Raw genomic sequence first — 19647 nt, 5'->3', positions numbered from 1 at the left:
GTGCTACAATATGGATGAACCTAGAAGACATTATGCCCAGTGAAATATGACAACCACAGAAGGACAAATACTTTGTGATTTCAGTCATGCTAGGTACGTTATGGGAGTCACTTTCATAGAGACAAAGTAGAATGGTGGTTGCCGGAGGAAGGGATTGGGAGTTAGTGTTTAATGGATATGTGGAGTACAGAGTTTGTTTTGCAAGGTGAAAGAATTCTGAAACGCCCAGTTGTGGTGGCTCATCTGTAGTCCCGGCACTTTGGAAGGCTGAGGCAGGAAGATTGCTTGAGCCCAGGAGTTTGAGACCAGCCTGAGCAACGTAGCAAGACCCCATTTTTAAAAAAAATAAATACATAAATTAAAAAGTTCTGTAGCTGGATAATGGTTGCATAGTAGCATAAATGTACTGAATGTCACCAAACTATGCAGTAAAAAATGGTTAAAATGGTAAATTTTATGTTACATATATTTTACCGTAATAAAAATAAGATGATTAAAGTTTTTACTGTGTCTTTAAAAAAAGAATAAAGGCATTGTCCTCTAAAACCACATAAACATTTTTTGCATACAGGAACCTCAACAATGATTGTATCCCGTGTTGAGATTTCCCATATGTTTCCCCCATTCACACAGGTTCACGCATCACAGGTGATGTGTTAATACTAATGCTATGTTAATGTTTTCTTTTAAACAGATATATTTTAGTTGAGCAGGTTGATTTAAAGCTCAGGTGGATCTGTGGGTGATAAAAGTGGTAGGTGTGGAAACTGGGGTCTAACCAGCCTGAATGTGTAGTATTCGCCATCCCTGTGGCCCCAGAGCGGAGTTCCTAAAATGCCTGCCCTTGGCCTCCTAGCCAGTGAAACCTTTTAGATTTTCACAGTGAGGTCAGCACTAACCCCATGTGGCTCTTGAGCATCAAAAAATGTGGCTAGTGCTACCAAGAAAATGAATTTTTACTTTAATCAAATCCTAATTAATTTTCAAAGCTGATGCTCAGTTTAGTTATTGAAAAACATCCAGATATGTTGGGGACACCTTGGGTATATGAATCTACTTTTTCAGCTGCAAGTTTCATGGATTCTAAATACAGATCATATATTTTGGGTGAAAATTTAGCACCTGAATTGTGCTATGACTGTGGGGCATGTACGCTTAGATTTCACAGGTTTAGTAAGGAAAAAAAGGTCACACGTTTACATGTTGAAATGGTATTTTGGATATTTTGGGTAAGCATACCTGCTTTCTCTGTTATGGCTCCTAGGAAATTTAAAATGGCATGAGTAGCCACATTAGTTTTCTGTTGGCCATGCGCAGATGTGCAGGTATGGAGTTTCACTTCCTCCATGCAGTGGCCACCTTCCTCTCCCATGCCCTCCACCTGATGTCCCTGTTACCCTGTCTCTGCTGCTGAAGTCTCTTTCTCATCTTCTGTGCTATTAGGCCTTCAGCCTGTGAGTAGCACAGTGCCTGATTATGGTCTTGCTGCAGCGCTGTGTTGGCTCCTCCGTGTTAGGCTAGCGCAGGGGAGGTGCTCTGCTGCTTTTCTTACCTGCACGGGGTGGAGGCGACTGGACTGATGTGTGTTACTGGATACCTGAAGATACCTTTATCCCCGTCTGTCTGGCTTTTGGCCTTAGGTCCATAGGACAGAGGCATGGGAAGAATTGGTGGGAGGGCATTGGGACTTAGGAGAGGGTAATGGGGCACCTCCTTGATGTGGCTCCCTCCCTGGATGAGACAAGCCTAGCATGGCATCTGGGAGAACCTGGGAATGACTTAGGGAGCTAGGGAAGGCCCGTGGGCCTCATCCTGCCAGCATGTTGCTCTCTGGCTCTCCCCACACACGCCTCCTGAAGCAGTTATTAAATTCAGAGTGGGCACCATCCTAACTAAGCCAGGTGTCTCTCCTGCTGTGCTTCGTGCCCCCACCCACCCCGGCCATTTAAGTCCTTTTAAAGTATTTTTCCCCTTAGTTCCTGATTGATAACTCTGTTCATGGTATTTCAGGGAGTTCGAAAAACAAATGTAAAAAATAGTAATAAAAATTAGCCAAAGATGTGTTATCTTGCCATCTCTTTTCTACTCAGGGATGTGCACTTTTTATATTTTTTCATTCTGTATTTGGACCCTAGTCTAAAGCTTTGTGTGTAATGCACCTCATTTCTACATCCTTAGATTTTTTTTCCTTTTTTTTGTTTTTTGACGAGGTCTCACTCTGTCACCCAAATTGGAGAGCAGTGGCATGATTCTGGCTCCCAGCATCCTCTGCCTCCCAGGCTTAAGTGATGCTCCCTCCTCAGCCTCCAGAGTAGCTGGGACCACAGGCGTGCACCACCACGCCTGGCTAATCTTTTGTATTTTTGGTAGAGACACGGTTTTGCCGTGTTGCTCAGGCTGGACGTGAATTCCTGAACTTAATCAGATTTTTAGTAGAAAGGTGATGAGGCGTTCCTAGGGAGTGCCACAGGTTCCATACGAGTGTGATAGTCGCTGCCCTGGGTTTTGGTTTCTGTTGGTCTGAAAGTTCCTTACCAGTTAAGTGGCTGTTACTCCTCAGTGGACTCAAAGGACAAGCTGGCCACATCTGCAGGGGAGTAAACTTAGATTGTATGGTGGACTCTTGAGTCTGCAAGATGCCAGCTTGGCTGCATCTGAGGCTACCTTGGGGCACAGCACCTAGGGCTGCTCTGTGAGTGGCTGCTTCCTGCAAGGGCTGGAGACAGGAGGAAGGGTGCGCGCAGTGAGGAGATGAGGCACGCTGTGTGTCTTTTCTCTCCAGTACCTCCATGCACCTGTCAGTGTGATAGTTGGGCTACTTGACTTCTGTGGGTTATTTACTTTGTGGAAGTTAGGTGGAATTAAGGGCAAACTAATGTGGTGCTCACAAAGTGATAGATGCCTGCCAAGTTTTTTGCTTCCTTAGCTGTTGTCATCTGAAATGGTCTGGGTTTCATTTCATTCTGCACCTTTACATTTTGAAAGTTACTGAGATGAGTGGGTGACAGCTATTTACTTCCAAGCATCCCTCTTCGGCAGATTCAGTTCAATTGTCTGGACAGAAGTAGACACTGAATGTGTATGGAGGGCCTCCTAGCAGTGCGTGGAATGAGTTATCTGGGTGACTTGCTTTTACCTGAGGGAAGAGAAGCCTGAAAGTGAATTTAACGTTGCCTGGAAGGTGGGAACCCCTTGACTATTTCCCTAGGAAGGCATTGACCATCGAAGTCTTCTGTAAAGGTGTAGGAATGGCCTTCTGTGTACCTTTGGGGGTGTGTATCAGATATAAATCCAGCACTTGAGACACTGTCAGCTCTCACTGACTGGTCACAGTCTTCAGTTCCTGCTTTGTCAACCAGGGACTTTGGAAGCTCTGACATTAATTTACCGTCACATTCTGTGTTCCCTTTTCTTCAAGAAAAGTGATGCCGTTCCTCCTCCTAATCCCCATAGATTGGATTCTGTACCTGATGAGTGGTGAGGGCAAGATGAGAAGAAAAGTCATCTTGTCTAAAGCCATTTCTTGAGAGAGTCTGGATACTGACTGGTGTAACGTCTTTTCCAGATCTTTCTCTTAAAATCACGATGAAGTGCCCAGGGTAATATCGTTGAAGAAAAGATCATCCCATTAACGTCAGCTCCTCACCGAGGTACCCAGGGTCCGGTATCTCTGGATCCTGAGTCAGTGTGTGCTGTTGCCTTTCCTGCGTGTGTCTGTTCCTGGCTTCATCTCCTTGTGGCCGTCAGAGGTCTAGTTTGGCTTTCCCACCCAGCAAGGGCTCTTGGTAGTCATGGCTAAAATGTTGCTGGGGGTGTTAGGTCATGGTGTCTCTAGAAGCACTTGGGCCAGCCCTGTTCCTTTTTGTATCCGCAGTGAGTGTAGGCAGGTTCCAGGGACACCTTGAGTCAGCCACTGCTCTGCTGCTTTGAGAAGAAACTTAGAGGCATGATATACTCTTGCTTACTCACCCCGACTGCTTCCCAGTGGGTGAAATTAGAGCAGTTGATTGGAATGTCACCTTTCCCACTTGTGGATCTGTTTCAGGAGTTCAGTGTTATTTCCACTTGCACGTAACAGGACTGTGTGTTAAGCTGGTGTGTTTGGAACATTACGGCCACAGGCAATGTGGTCATGAACCATGCAGATTGTCGTTTGCGTTTCACTCATCTCCCTCTTGGCTTCCCAAATTCCCAAAGGGCATGATCTTGACCACTCACATGGAAGTTGGCATAACATGTTTCCCTGGTGTTTGGTATATAGGAAGTTTTTATAGTTTTAAATTTAAATGAGGATTATGAGCTTAGTTTTTATACTTTTGTTTGCAATGGGAAAATTGCAGAAGACCGGTGTGATGTCATCCGGAGAAATTTTCTGATCGACAACAGGGGCCGCCCAAGATTGTATTATCAGCTGAGTTTGACTAAACCTGTTTTTCACTCTTTAACTTTTTTCTCATTTTAATTATTTGTGCCCTCTAAGAAGTGAATTTCCTCTCCCACGCTTGCTGCCTTTGTAGTCTTTCATTCTCCATTGTGTCCCCTGTGTTGTCTTCCTCCTAGGAAACACTCCTCTTAAGCAGAGCGAAGTGCCCAGCTCACTGCCAGCCCCCACGTTGTGATCTGCATTGCTCTCTGGCCATCTTGGAGTCTCTCTCAAAGCAGGGTTTTAATCCATAAATTCAAAGACAGAGTCTTATTCTGTTGCCTAGGTTGGAGTGCAGTGGCATGATCATAGCTTTCTGCTGCAGCCTTGCTGAGCTCAAGCAGTGCTTCCGCCTCAGCCTCCTAAGAGCTTGGGACTCTGTGTGCGAGCACATCCAGCTGTGTTTCATATTATGGTGCAGATGAATCTCAGTGCCACATACCCCACACCAGCTCTGTTGAAAAAGATGAATAGCTGAAAAGGTGTAAAGTGAAAACAGGTAAAGAAGATGGGATAATGGCTTTAAAAGAGGGAACAAGGAGAAAATGCCACTCTTAGCTGTGAAGGGCACAGCTGAGTCAGTGAGAATGCATAGCCTGAATTAATGACATTTCTGTCATAATCTTTCAGCCTGTAATTTGGCCAGGTGTAGTGCCTGAAGGGCCAGCTCACCAAGTAGAAGTGGACAGACACCAAGAGGCCAGTAGGGGCTTGTGAAAGGGGATAGATTGCATAGAGGCTGAGTAGTTTTTACATGTGTGCCGAGTGGTTGATTGGTTTTCAGTGTAAGTAGGTGTTGTCATCCACACACCTGCCACCACCTCTGGCTTCATTCTGTGGGTCTTTGTGCCACCCACCTGGCATTGTTACCTAATTTCATCTGTAATTTTGCATCCTGCATTTCTAATGTAACATCATATATCCTCACCTTCACAAAGTCTAGAAATCTATGGAATGGGCTGCAAACTGTGGCCTGCAGGCCAGTTTTATTGGCACACTGTGAGGCTCATTTGTTTCAGTATTATTTGTGGCTACTTTCATGTTATGATGATGGCAGAATGGAATATTTTAACCGTCTGTTTGTCCTGCACATCTGGCTCTTTATTGGAAAAGTTAGCCTAGCCTGCCCCTGCTAGAATACATTTTATTAACCCAACAGTTTTTGTTTGTTTGTTTGGTTGGTTGGTTGGTTGGTTGGTTGGTTGGTTTTGAAGATGGAATCTCACTCTGTTGCCCAGGCTGGAGTGCAGTGGCGCGATCTGGGCTCACTGCAACCTCTGCCTCCTGGGTTCAGGCAATTCTCCTGCCTCAGCCTCCTGAGTAGCTGGGACTACAGGTGCATGCCGCCATGCCCGGCTAATATTAGTAGAGATGGGGTTTCACCGTGTTGCCCAGTCTGGTCTCGAACTCCTGAGCTCAGGCAATCCACCCGCATCGGCCTCCCAAAGTGCTGGGATTATAGACGTGAGCCCCCACGCCCGGCCAGCCCAACAGTTTTGATCTTGTCTGTGTCAAAGTTTTGTTTTGTTTTTGCTACATGCTTCTCACAGGAACATTTTACATTCATGAATCTATCCGCCCAGATTTACCCATCAGCAACATGATGTAACCCACATGTAACAATGGAACCTTTCACTGTACCTGAGCCACTTGTCCCTTCAGCTGCTGGCACCTTTTGCAGGGAAAAGATGCTGCAGCATTTTCAGTGCTACTAGTTTAATTAACCTGCTGATGAGGTTCAAAAGCAGAGAGACTGGAATTCTGGTTGATGAGATTGTGGCCTGCCCGGTTTCCTGGTCCTCCTGGCTGCAAGATCCTTGTGTGCGGGTGTCCCCTCCAGTGGAGAACAGAGAGCGTGAGTGTGGCTCACACTCTCCCCTAGCAGGAAGGCCAGTATATCTCTGCCTTGGCTTGTCTGATTCAAGGCAAGCTGCAGGGTCTGAGGTACTGCAGAATCAAGAGGTAATGGGGCCCCACCACTCGACTGGTCCAAGGGGTGGGGGGTGGGGTGTATACATGCTGCATGAAGGAGGATTAAGGCTTCTAAGAGCTGCCTCGGCTCATGGCCACTGGCCCGGCTCCAGGTGGCGCAGTCTGGCTGATGACACGAGCGCAGTTCTCACCAGCTGCCTGAGCCAGTCAGATGGAAAAGTAATCCTGTTTGTGCTTCCCCACTGACACAGATTGCACAATTAAACAGGCCGCTGTCATGAATTTGAAGTAGCCGCCACTGTAGCACCTAGGAGGGGAATAGACCTTCTGATACTGATGTTGTGTAACCAGCATTTTAGCAAAGATGTTTCTAGGACAAGATAAGATGTAAATTGCTGTAAATTGAATCATATTGAGAAATTACCAGGTTTTTACCAGTCAGGGTCCCTCGTCCCCTTGTTTTTGTCCCCGGGCAGAATCTAGCATTCCCCGAAAATAATTGTTTATACAAGAGCCTTGGAGCGGTGGAGAGGTGACCTCCTCTACCTAAAGGGTATGTGTGTCTGTGAACTTGTGATTTCATGAGGGGCTGTAGTCAGTTGGCGTAGGCTAGCACTCTGTATGGAATAAAACAAATTTAAGCCATGTCCCCTCAGGCATCTTACTGCTTGGGAAGCATAAATAACAACTTGGTGTCCCTTCCCTTTGCCCCCACACCTCATGGCTTCAGTAGGGTGGTACGTTTTAGATTTCACCTATGCCACGGGGTATGTCTCATTGTAAGCAGATGGCCACGTGCTGCAGGGAGAGGTCTTGGCTCTGATTTGTTTAGGAGGATGAAGTTCTTTGGAAATACTACTGCTAGAAGTCTGACTTAAGACCCAGCTTATGGGCCACATGGCACTCAGCTGCTTCTGCAGAGAAGGCAGGCCACGGATGGGTACAGCAAAGTGTGGTGCTGCTGTCCAAGCCAAAGACCCGTGTGGGGTAACTGGGCCTCTGCCCCTTGTGGGTGTTGCCGGTGTGCTTGGTGAGTGGAGGCAGCTGCGGAGCAGAGGACTTTAAAGCACATGCTGCTCCAAGTGACGTCCAGCCAACCGGGCCATCATACACTCTGCCTCTGTCACCATGGGGATGATGATGAAGGTGATAAAGTCGCAGCCTGCTTTTTAGGGTTGCTGTGTGAATAACTAAGCCAATACAGATGAAGTGCTGGATAAGAGTATCAGCTCAGGAAGTGGCAGGTACCTCCTGTGGAGCTCTTCCAGGCCCCTAGTGCAGGTTGGTGTGATGATGGTTTGCATAAAGCTCTGCTAAGTGTGGTTTTACGGGAGAATCAGAAAGCCTTCTGTTAACCAGCCATCGTCTTGGCGACTGCTCCTGCCTTCCCTGGCGTCTTTCTGCCTGTGTGCTCCATCACTTTAGGAGAGGGGTGAGTCTGAACAGACCAGACAGAATGAAGGCAGGATTATTGGGTTTCAGGGGGCCTGCTGGGAGGCCAGGACTTCAGGTAGAACTATAAATACAAAGTATAGCTGGTCCCAACCCATTGGTTTTCTCAGTGACTTGTGATGGACAGCACTGGAACTGAATCTCCAGCAATCAGCAGATTCTGGGCAGTTGTTTATGGTCTTTCTCTTTTCCTCTCTGGCTTGCCTTTAGAGTCCCAGAACTAAGCCTGCCCTACATGTCTGTATCTATCTCTATCTTGCTTTGCTTTCTAATCTCCTTTCGTGGTCTGGGAACAGGTTGCTTGGGGCCAGGCGCTTTGTGATGAGTGGGCTCAAAACAAAGTCCGTCTGGAGACCCTGAAAGCCCCTTCAAAGGATAGGAGCTAATTGGGGCAGGCGATGAAGAGAACTATGGCTTGATGGAGGATGCCAGTGAAGAGGGCTTGCTGCCATCCACTTTGCAAGTAGGAACTACATCATTGCAGAGAGTGTTCAAACTTTCTGAACTGGTTTTGGATTTTTTGTTTTCTACATCTTTTTTTATTTTTTTACTTCTTTTTTGATTTTTTTTTGATTTGTCTGAACTATTTTGATTTGTCTGAACTATTGACTAGATTGTAAATAAGGTTAGTCCAAGGAAACAATTTGTTTCCTGCTCAGAGTTATAAAACATTACAGTTGTGTTCATTACAGTTAAGTACTGTCTATCCCTAAAATTTCCCCAAAATTCACTTAAATATTATGATTGCAGAGAACATCTTTGAAAACAGGCATACTTAGCCGGATGCGGTGGCTCACGCCTGTAATCCCAGCACTTTGGGGAGGCCGAGGCACACGGATCACCTGAGGTCGGGAGTTTGAGACCAGCCCGACCAACATGAAGAAACCCCATCTCTACTAAAAATACAAAATTAGCCAGGCGTGGAGGCGCATGCCTGTAATACCAGCTACTCAGGAGGCTGAGGCCTGAGAATTGCTAGAACCCGGGAGGCAGAGGTTACAGTGAGTTGAGATCACGCCACTGCACTCTAGCCTGGGCAACAAGAGCAAAACTCTGTCTTTTTTTTTAAAAAAAAAAAAAAAAAAAAAAAAGGGCATGCTGAATCAGAGGTCTATGAATTTAGAGGGAAATTTTACGTTTTTATTCTCATTAACCCAGAGGTTCCCAGATTTTCTTGGTTCACAACATCCTTAAACGTCTCAGTTTTTTTCTGTGATGCTCTCAGGCCAAAGGAAATAGCCAACAATGTTATTAGGTAGTTAAGCACAAGCAGCAGAATAAGTACCAGTGTCTCAACAACTGTGTAGCTGTCTGAAAAAAATAATAATAATATATATTCTATCCTTACATAACCATACTTTGCCTTTTTTTTTCCTTGGCAGAGTCTTGGTCTGTTGCCCAGGCTGGAGTGCAGTGGCACAATCTCAGCTCACTGCAACTTCTGCCTCCTGGGTTCAAGTGATTCTCCTGTCTCAGCCTCTGGAGTAGCTGGGATTACAGGTGGGTGCCACCATACCTGATTTTTTTGTATTTTTAGTAGAGATGGGGTTTCACCAGCTGGGCAGGCTGGTCTCAAACTCGTGACCTCAGGTGATCCGCCCACCTCATGCTCCCAGAGTGCTGGGATTACAGGTGTGACCCACCATGCCCGGCCCATAGTTACTTTCTAATAGGGTGTGTCTGCCTGTTGGGTGCTGCACAAGTTTTCAAACCTTAGAACCAGATTGGATGTCACTACCTGCTTTCCTGTTCATGTTGATTTTTATATGACCTTTGCTTTTTTTTTTTTTTTTTTCTTTTGGAGATGGAGTCTTGCTCTGTCGCCCAGGCTGGAGTATAGTGGCGCCATCTCTGCTCACTGCAACTTCCACCTCCTGAATTTAAGTAATTCTCCTGCCTCAGCCTCCTGAGTAGCTGGGACCACAGGTGCACACCACCAAGACTGGGTACTTTTTTTTTTTTTTCCCCGGGAGAGATAGGGTTGCACTGTGTTGTCCAGGCTGGTCTCAAATTCCTGACTTCAGGTGATCCACCTCCCGTGGCCTCCCAAAGTGCTGGGATTACAGGCGTGAGCCACTGTGCCTGGGCGATCTTTGGTTTTTATTACAGCAACTTACTGATCAAGTGTTGCAGGCTGTGACATTGTTGAAAGGAATAGAGTGCAATCTGGTGTTTGAAATGATCAACTACCTTGTGCTAATAGTTCCTGCAATGCCATCTGAGTTTACCATGACATCCCCAGGGCACCTGGGCACTCAGTTTGGGAACTACAGCATTGTCTAACCTTGCTTCATCCTTTTCTTCTACACTGGGAACGTGATACAGGATTTCTGTTGGAAGTAGATACAAAAGTAGGACATCCAGTTTGATTATGTAGCCTTCGGCCGGGCGCGGTGGCTCAAGCCTGTAATCTGGGAGGCCGAGACGGGCGGATCACAAGGTCAGGAGATCGAGACCATCCTGGTTAATACGGTGAAACCCCGTCTCTACTAAAATATACAAAAAACTAGCCGGGCGAGGGCGTGGGCGCCTGTAGTCCCAGCTACTCGGGAGGCTGAGGCAGGAGAATGGTGTAAACCCGGGAGTCAGAGCTTGCAGTGAGCTGAGATCTGGCCACTGCACTCCAGCCTGGGCGACAGAGCGAGACTCCATCTCAAAAAAAAAAAAAAAAAGATTATGTAGCCTTCTTTGGATTGGAAACAATATGCGAAATTTTTTTCTTTTCCATTGACCTTCAGCTAACTCTTAACATAGTCAATGGTGGCTCCTGCTTTTTGGCCACAGGTCAGTATGACAGTGGAGAGGGAGCAGCATTTTTTAATATTTTCAATGGAAAACTTTGAAGATGTTCTCTCCTGTTAACTATGCCAGGCGTGCCTTCTCTTGCTGATGCCTGCCTCACCCCCACCACAGAAGAGCACACACTCTTCCTCCCCCTCTGGTCTCATTCTCTGTCCCTTCTTCAGAGATGCCGCCTGTCCCGTGGGTCAGTGCAAATTCCTCTCTTCATCCATGGCCAGAGCAAATTCCTGGCCTCGTCCATGGCCAGAGCAGCCCTACCCTTCTCCTCCACGGTATTCACCCCACGTATTGCCTAATCACTTGGGAGAATGCCATGTCAACCACTGAGTGCTAGGGCAGGGCATGTTAGGACCTGTTGCCTGAGTGAGTGACTGTGTCTGGTGGTCTCCACTTACCCATGTGAGAGCATGAACTGTTTTCCTTTTCCAGAGCTTTGAGATTGAGCTGGAAGCCCTAGGATGACAATCTGGGTGTGGTCACTGAGGGGGTACACCTCCTGTGTGCTGGGAAGACAAAAGTGAAATAAAGATGAGCCTGCCTTCAGTTCCCAGGGGTGCCCACTATGGGCTGACCGTGGAACTCACTAGGTGGAGATTAGGGAAGCACCAGATGCTGTGGGCCAGAGAGGGAGAGAGAGCACGCACCTGTGAGCCTCTGTCTGCGTCCCTCCGTCTGTCTGGCAGTAGGGCTAGCAGATCAAAGGCTGAAGGTGACAGGGGTGGCTGACTTGCTGTTGGAGCCTAGATGCTAGGGGTCTGGGGCAGTGGGGGGTGGGGGGGAACCGCTGTGGGAAGAATTCGCCCAAGGAGGCTTACCTCATCAAATCTGGGCCTTAGAAAAGTCGTCTGGCTCTCACATAGGAGTTCTCACTCTACCTCTCTTTCTTGCCCTATAACAGACTAGAAGTGGTTGGTTTTCCTCATGTTTCTTGTCATTGCCGTAAGAGTGGGCTCTTGAAGTTTCCCAAGCGTCTTATTTTCCTGTGGTCATGGGAAAGCTGTGGGCATAGCAGTAGGTCAGTATGGTCCCTTGAAGTGCAGGTACTGCACAGGCCCAGAGTGGTTGCAGGAGTCTCAGGCATCTTATGGTGATCCCCCTTATGGGGCCATGGGTGTCACTTTCTTTTCTTTCTTTTTTTTTTTTTTTTTTTTTTTTTTTGAGGCGGAGTCTCGCTCTGTCGCCCAGGCTGGAGTGCAGTGGCGCGATCTCGGCTCACTGCAAGCTCCGCCTCCCGGGTTCCCGCCATTCTCCTGCCTCAGCCTCCCGAGTAGCTGGGACTACAGGCGCCGCCACCACGCCCGGCTAATTTTTTTGTATTTTTAGTGGAGACGGGGTTTCATTGTGTTAGCCAGGATGGTCTCGATCTCCTGACCTCGTGATCCGCCCGTCTTGGCCTCCCAAAGTGCTGGGATTACAGGCTTGAGCCACCGCGCCCGGCCTCTTTTCTTTCTTTTTCTTTTTTTGAGACGGAGTTTCACTCTTGTTGCCCAGGCCTGGAGTACAGTGGCACAATCTTGGCTCACTGCAGTTTCCGCCTCCCAGGTTCAAGCAATTGTCCGGCCTCGGCCTCTGGAGTAGTTGGGATTACAGGTGCCCGCCACCATGCCCAGCTAATTTTTTGTATTTTTAGTAGAGATGGGGGTTTCATCATGTTGGCCAGGCTTGTTTCCAACTTCTGACCTCAGGTGATCCACCCTTCTCGGCCTCCCGAAGTGCTGGGATTAAGGTGTGAGCCACCACGCCAGGCCAGATGTCACTTTCATTTGTTATCTTCAGAACCTCCTTAAAGAAACTTTGGGGTACTGGTAGCTCCCAGGTTTGTCTCGTGTCGAACATGTCATAGCTTTACATTCGAACAGACAACCTCCAGCAGTTTCTTTCCTCAGGGACCTGGGCGTGTGTTAAGGATGGCGGCCACTGTGTCACGACCGTCTGTGTTTGACACTTCTGGTGTGTGTGTGTGCAGCACACTAGTGAGGATTTCCTTAGTTCAGAGGCAAACTTAAACTACCCAGGAATCAGATGCCAGGTTTTGGGCCACTCTATCTGCTTAGACCTGGTCTTCCCACTCCTGGGTCACGTACTTCTCTCTGCCTTGGTGTCCCTATCTGTAAAGTGGGGATGAGGCCAGAAGCAGTGTTACATTCTTGAGGATTTAACTGTTACTGTGCATCACTTGTGAGCTGGCTAGGGAAGGGTGTTTTGGCTTTTGCAATGACTTAAAACACCAAATGAGGCAAGGTTCAAGAGTCAGGTTTTCTGTAGAAAACCGTTTTTTCTTGTGAGCAGAAAATTCAGCTTCTGGCCGGGCGTGGTGGTTCACGCCTGCAACCCCAGCAATTTGGGAGGCCGAGGTGGGCGGATCACCTGAGGTCAGGAGTTTGAGACCAGCCTGGCCAACATGGTGAAACCCATCTCTACTAAAAGTACAAATATTAGCCAGCCATGGTGGTACACGCCTGTAATCCCAGCTACTGGGGAGGCTGAGGTGGGAGAATCATTTGACCCTGCAAGGCAGAGGTTGCAGTGAGCCAAGATTGTATCACTGCACTGCCTGGGCAACAGACCCTGTTTCAAAAAAAAAAAAAAGAAAGAAAATTCAGCTTTCTTGGGTCAAGGGCCTGTCTAAGCCTGGTGAGAAGGTGAAGAAGAGTGGTCACTGGCCCAGAGCACACATGAGTTTTCATCCCTTGGCTTTGCTGTAAGTCTTTTTGGAAAGAGACAAGCATGGCCCAGCCCAGAAGTTCTAGAAGTCCTTGGCCTCATCTTGCCTCAGGGGCATTGCTTCAAGATTTCCAGAACGTCATTACTTAATGGAAAATTTATGGGGGCTGCTTCCTTTTGGGACAGCTTGGCTCTGCCCTCTGGCGGCCTGTGTCCTTGTGGCTGGGCTGCTCCCGTCCCTGCCTGCCATCACTCACCTGGCATGTGCTTGGTGTGCAGCATCAGCTGTGTGTTTCTGGAGCTGCTTTCTAGGAGAAATCTAATTGTAGAAACCAAACTGCATGGCATTCCTTGGCCTCACTCTGTGTACCCTCCATCCCGGGATCCAGGCTTCCCCAGTGCCTTTAGGCCTCCCCTCCCCTTGGCCCATCACACTTGTCCCCTTCAGTCACTTTGGACTTGCTGGTCCTGCTGCATGGAAGCCCTCTCCAGCTGACTCCACATGTGAGTGGGGTTTAAACCCCACTGACGTGTTTCCTTGTCTGTGATGCTGTCCTTCTACCAATACTTGTGTCCAGTCACTTGGTGTGTCCTGTAATCTTTCTGTGCCTGGACCAAGACTGGTACACTGGACCCAAGGTTCCCAGCAAGCTGGTATGTGGCTGGTGTCATTTGTCCCTGTGTCTTCTCCTATCTCACTGGCCTCCTATCTCTACAGCCTAGTCCACGGAATTGCTTTGTAGCAAATTCTCCGTTTGGCACTTTTAAAATAGGATTATTTGCCAGAACTGCATTTACAAAAAAAGCTTGTGTAATCGTGGTTTAAATAAATTACACAAAGTAATTCACTGGCAGCTCGGGTGCCTAGTGTGTGCTAGGCATAAAGCTGCTTCTTCACCCACTAAAAGTTCATTCCAGAATGATATCTCCACTGAGTTCTTAAGTTTATTACTAGAGATGCTTGTTAGATGCAGTCAGCCCCGAGCTTTCAAAGTTTTTCTTACTACTGGAAGTGAGTTTAAAAAGCCGACCATATATATATACTTTTTGCCAGTAGAAAAGTGTCGCAAAAAGGACGCAAATGGCCAGTATACATCTGAGCAAGTGCCTTTTCTCGTGAATCATCAGTGTGGAAACTCAGTCACTGCAAGGGGTGGGTTGTGTTTCCAGAGGGCAATTTGGCAGTAAAAACATGCATACTGTTGACCTGCAACTATCTTGGGGTTTGTCCCACTGGAAAAACTGGACAGGTGTTCAGAACCACCCTTGTGAGGATGCTTGTGGCAGGGTTTGCAAAGTTGGGGTGGCCCTCAGCAGGAGTTGCTCAGGTGAGGGGAGGTACCAGAGCAGGTGTTCAGACAGGCACTGACAGCAGGGACCTGTGTTGCCACTGGGGGCGTGCCTTATAGTTAAGAAAAATGGTAGGTCTCGGCTGGGCACGGTGGCTCACACCTGTAATCTCAACACTTTGGGAGCCCGAGGTGGGTGGATCACGAGGTCAGGAGTTCGAGACCAGCCTGGGCCAAGATTGTGAAACCCTGTCTCTACTAAAAATACAAAAATTAGCCAGGCACGGTGGTGACCACTTATAATACCAGCTACTCGGGAGGCTGAGGCAGGAGAATTGTTTGAACCAGGGAGGCGGAGGTTTCAGTGAGCCAAGATCCCACCACTGCACTCTAGCCTGAGCAACAAGAGCAAGACTCTGTCTCAAAAAAAAAAAAAAAAAGAAGAAAATGATAGGTCTAGTATGGATTCATTTTTGTTTTATCAGCAGTAAACATGCAGATTTTTTCCTCAGCAAACCTGTATTATTTAGGTTACCAAGAAAATATTCTTAGTAAGTTTATGGCTTTGCCCTGAGTACTTGGCAGTGGACTGGGTGAACCATCCATAGGTGGGCGGACCTGGCCTTCCTGCTTCTCCTTGCCTGGCCCACCAAATGGAATTACTGACTTAGCTCGATGCTTCATGTGTGACAAGTGCAAACAATTTTAATGTAAATGTCATATGTGGGAGCCTGCAAATCATCCTCTTCCACACACAGGCAGCATCTCCTACAAGCTCACAGATGGGAAAAGGGATGTGCAGGTTTGTGAGACGTGGCTTCATTGTATTTCCTTCCCCATGATCTTCATAGTTCCCAGAGCCCCTGCTGGTTCCTAGTGGGCTCTCACCACCTCACTCTGCCTCCTCTGTTGGTATGTGGTCTCCTCCCTGCTGGAGGGTAAGTCTTTGGGGAGAGGAGATATTGGAACCCTTTCAGTCAAAGCATGGGGTGGCCCCTCTGGCCAACCTGGCCAGCTGCTGCCAGGGGAGCTCAGTCCTTGGAGACCACAGCCAGAAGGACTTGTCATTCTGAGCAGTGCCCATCTGCTAACTGATCTCTCACGAGGACTCTTCTTTTCCTTTGTAGAGTGCCTGGTGAAGAATGTGATGGGATCACTAGCATGTCTGCGGAGAGCGGCCCTGGGACGAGATTGAGAAATCTGCCAGTAATGGGGGATGGACTAGAAACTTCCCAAATGTCTACAACGCAGGCCCAGGCCCAACCTCAGCCAGCCAACGCAGCCAGCACCAACCCCCCGCCCCCGGAGACCTCCAACCCTAACAAGCCCAAGAGGCAGACCAACCAACTGCAATACCTGCTCAGAGTGGTGCTCAAGACACTATGGAAACACCAGTTTGCGTGGCCTTTCCAGCAGCCTGTGGATGCCGTCAAGCTGAACCTCCCTGTGAGTAGTGTGGGCAGGGCCCAGGGCTGCCGTCGTCAGGGTCTCCTCCTGCATATCTCCTGGTCAGGACAGATCCTGGGGGAGGGTAGGAGATGCATTTGGAGTCGTGGTGAGAGCTTCACGGCCCTTGAGTGAGTGGTTTCAGCAGTTCTAATCAGTTGAAATCGGGGAGAAAGAACAAGTTAATTGGCTTAACAATAACTGGTTTCTTAGATATTGGAATCCTGGGGAAAATTGTGTAGAGGTTGAAGCAGTGGGAGAAAGGAAGGCCTACATATCTATTTGCAGTTCCATGGTGAGTTGAAGTCAGAGCACTTGGCCATCCTGGCCCCTTCCTTTCTCAGGTGTGTACGTAGTTGATCAAGGATAAGTAGACGTAGTTGATCAGACTATGCTAGAGGGGGATTGGCTTGCCGCAATAGCAGTCACCTAGCATCATCGTCACCGTCACCCAGAGCACACAGTGGGGAAAAATAGTGGATTACCTCCCAGGGAGCGCAAGTACATGGAGGTGACCCCAGCTGGAGAAAGGTGGCTGTGGCTGCAGCTGCACAGGCGGTGTTGCCCTCCCTCCCTCTGACTGCAGCACACTTGCTTTTGTGCCTTTTGTGAGCCCACCCCTCTTCTCTTTCCCTAGAGAGTTTTCCATTTGCCCATATCCCTAGCAAACTGTTCTGCAAGCACAACTTGTATCTCCAACTGAACCTCAGGGAGCAGATGGAAGAAATGCTTTAGTTTTTCTTCTTTTCTTTAAAGCACCAAGGACTAATTGTCTTTAAATTGTCCTTTACTGTTTGCTAAGTCCCGTACACCCCCTGGCAAGTGTATTAGGTGGTTGCAGCCACTGACCCAGGCTGGTGTGTGCACACTAGAGCTACTCGTGTATAGGAGCGGCCTTAGCCTCTGCCAGGCATCCGGACTCCCAAGTTTAAAGCCATTGTGTCTGTAAGAACTGTCTGGTGCTATTGGTTCACTGAATATGTGTCGTGCACTCAGGGGAAGATAATCAGAAGAGAGCAGTATGTGTCTGGGTCTTGAGCTGGCTCAGGAAAGGTATGGAGGCAAAAGAGGGGCCCCACTCTCTATTGACCAAGATAAGGAGTGGAGGCAGTCAGCTGTGTTGGCCTGCGGGAGGGAGACTGTTGAGGGAGCTCACTGCACCAGTCTCTAGCCAAGCTGGGCAGGGTCCATAATAGAGAGTGACATTCTCAGAGCAGATGCACAGAACCAGGAGAGGAGCTGGGGGCTAGAGTGGAACCCAGAGCGCTGTGAGGCCCTTAGGGGTTGGGGGGAAGGCAGAAGGCTTACAGAAGAGAGCATTTCCCCAGATTCCAACATCAGAAGCTACAGGGAGGTCAAAGAGATGAGGATTCCGACCTGACCATCCTATTGACCTTTAGGAGGGCATTGGTGACCTTAGGAAGACGTGATACAGAAGTAGAAACCAGATTTGCGACGGTGTGAATGCGAAGGTGAGGATGTGAAGCCACCATTTCAAGAAGCTTGGCTTTGAAGGGAGACGCATCAGTGCCAGAATAGCAGGGGGGTCAGCTTGTTACAAGAAGACACAGTGGGAACTGAAGCAGGGAGGGCTGAGAAGGTGAAGACAGGAGAAGGAAGGGCTGGGGGACTTGAGATTGCCGGGAAGCAGCAGCATCCCAGGTGAGGCTGAGGGAACAGTGCTGACCAGCGGGACAGACAGGTATGGGTGGTTGGTTAGGCCATGGGGTTTGGGAGTTCAAGGTCAGTCTCTGAAGTGCAGGCCGGAGAGTGGCCAGGACATTCTTGCTCTGGGCAGAGTGTGAAGCTACCTGTCCCTATGACTGTTGACGTTGGCCTCATTAGCTCTGACATAAAAGGAAGGGACTGATCCATGGTGGCCCTGATCTGATGTCTTCAGAGATGGAAGAGTGAGGAGCAGAGGAGGGAGCTTGCTGGATGAGAGTGGTCTCAGGGCGTTTGGTGGGGGCTGAGCCAAAGGGGATGCTTGATCAGGAGCATCGTCATGCTAAAGCTGTTTTCCGGGGACTTCCTTCTTCAGGAGATGTTAAGGCCACCCCAAAAAGTATTCCTTGTCTGTTTTCTGATGCCTTCTAGGTCTTCACCCGCATTTTGATCTCCTGTCATGCACCTAAACCTTACTATCCAGGCTGGCAGTTCCTCTTCACCACCGTTCTCTCTGTCTTCACCCCAATTCCTCTTCACTGTTCTGTTTGCCCTTGAGCCATGTGACACACTGTGGCCAATTCAGTGGCCTTTGGCCATAGAATAAAATCTAAATGTCCACTGTGATAGATCTATTCAGACTTGGTTCTCTTGGTGAAGGAGGTCAGAGCATAGACAGTGGTGTCGATAGTCTGCTTCCAGTCTCCTCTCTTGACCACTTGCCTAAGGTACCCAGGCATACACTTGTAGCCCCCACCCCCAGGGCAGTTCCATGACCTGTGCCAAACCCTTACATGTAAGCAGGTCGCCCTTGTCTCTTTCTGGTGGATGTCAGAACATCTCAAAACCCCACACTCATCCCCTGTGCTGGCCTTTCCAACACTGTCCACTACCATTCCCAAGCAGGGCCTCAGTGCTTGCTGTTAGCATACTTGCTCTCTCCTCCCTGCAACAGCCTCTCCATCTGCAGCCTGTGCCTCTACCTTGGGACTCCACTTGGATTTGGTTCTGATACGCCACTCAAACTTAATTACGGGAGCACCTCTCCCCAGTCAGGGTGATGGCTCAGAAAGTTTGGCTCTCAGTGGGTCAGGCCAACAGCCTGAGCTGGTCTAGTCATCAGGGGCTTGCTGTCTGGGTGCAGCCCCCTGCCTGGCCCTCTGTGATTCTTAGACTTGGAAACTCAGGTACTGCTTGATCTGTCCCCACATTCCTTCTGTGGTTGTTTTTAAAAATGAACTTAGTTTTAGAAAAGAGGTTTAGATTTAGAGAAAAAGTTGTGAGAATGATGCAGTTTGATTTCAGGGACTTTAAGACATTTACATCTGTTATCTGGCTCCTTCTGTTTGGCACCTAAAGAGAGTAAGATCTGAAGGTTTGAGGGTTGGGATGGCCAATTTTTTTTTTTTTTTTTTTTTTTTTTTTTTTTTTTAAACTAAGGATCGTAAAGGCTGTCCAGATTTGTCATTTGGCAGTTAACGTGGTCGTTCAACTGTATCTGGATACTAAAGAATCCTTAGTGGTAGACTGTGTGCAAGTGAAAGAAACATAAGTCCAGTGAACTTGACTAAGGGTGGAAGCTTATGCTCCGCAGCTCTTCATGGTGACAAGGAGGCAGGAGTGCCAGGGCCAAGGGTTAAGAGTGGGCTCCAGCATTGGCGCCAGGGAAATTTGCATTTTATGGACATGTAAAATTTCAAATGGTGGGGACAAGTAGGACCTGCCATGGATTCTCTTACTAGGTGAGGATTGCTTTTTAAAAGGCTCCCTGGTTTCCCCCTTATTTATTAAAAGTGAAAATATTTTAGCATCTATAAAAAGAAAAAAACGTGCATTTCAGTAAAGGCAACCTGTTCCAAGATAGAGCAGTTGGAAACGTGTATGTTTCCCTCTGAATTACTCTCCAGCATTCAGGAACCCTTCCCTGCTCCACTCCACTTTATTTTGGTGTTCCCCCTCGAGATCACTTGCTGA

The 19647-nt window shown here is 48.1% G+C and overlaps 1 protein-coding gene and 1 long non-coding RNA gene across 9 annotated transcripts in view; one reads left to right on the top strand and one right to left on the bottom strand.

The window, feature by feature from the left end:
* LOC144336816 (uncharacterized) overlaps positions 1-19647 on the bottom strand; it is a 177521-nt gene that overhangs the window by 102536 nt on the left and 55338 nt on the right. The window lies entirely within an intron of this gene.
* Positions 1-19647, top strand: part of BRD4 (bromodomain containing 4) — a 99903-nt gene that overhangs the window by 46667 nt on the left and 33589 nt on the right. For 5 of the 8 annotated variants that reach the window (XM_077978092.1, XM_077978091.1, XM_077978094.1 and 2 more), the window contains exon 2: positions 15690-16008. In XM_077978092.1, coding sequence (XP_077834218.1) covers positions 15724-16008 — 285 coding nt within the window. In that variant the 5' untranslated portion in view covers positions 15690-15723. Of the gene's footprint in view, positions 1-7197; positions 7386-9189; positions 9308-15689; positions 16009-19647 lie in introns of those variants that run through there. The other 3 variants (XM_077978093.1, XM_077978098.1, XM_077978095.1) reach the window with 2 other exon arrangements.

The sequence above is a fragment of the Macaca mulatta genome, chromosome 19 (assembly GCF_049350105.2).
Source record: "Macaca mulatta isolate MMU2019108-1 chromosome 19, T2T-MMU8v2.0, whole genome shotgun sequence".
Taxonomy (NCBI): domain Eukaryota; kingdom Metazoa; phylum Chordata; class Mammalia; order Primates; family Cercopithecidae; genus Macaca; species Macaca mulatta.
Note: the sequence above shows the minus strand (reverse complement) of the source record. Positions and strands in the feature narration are given on the sequence as shown.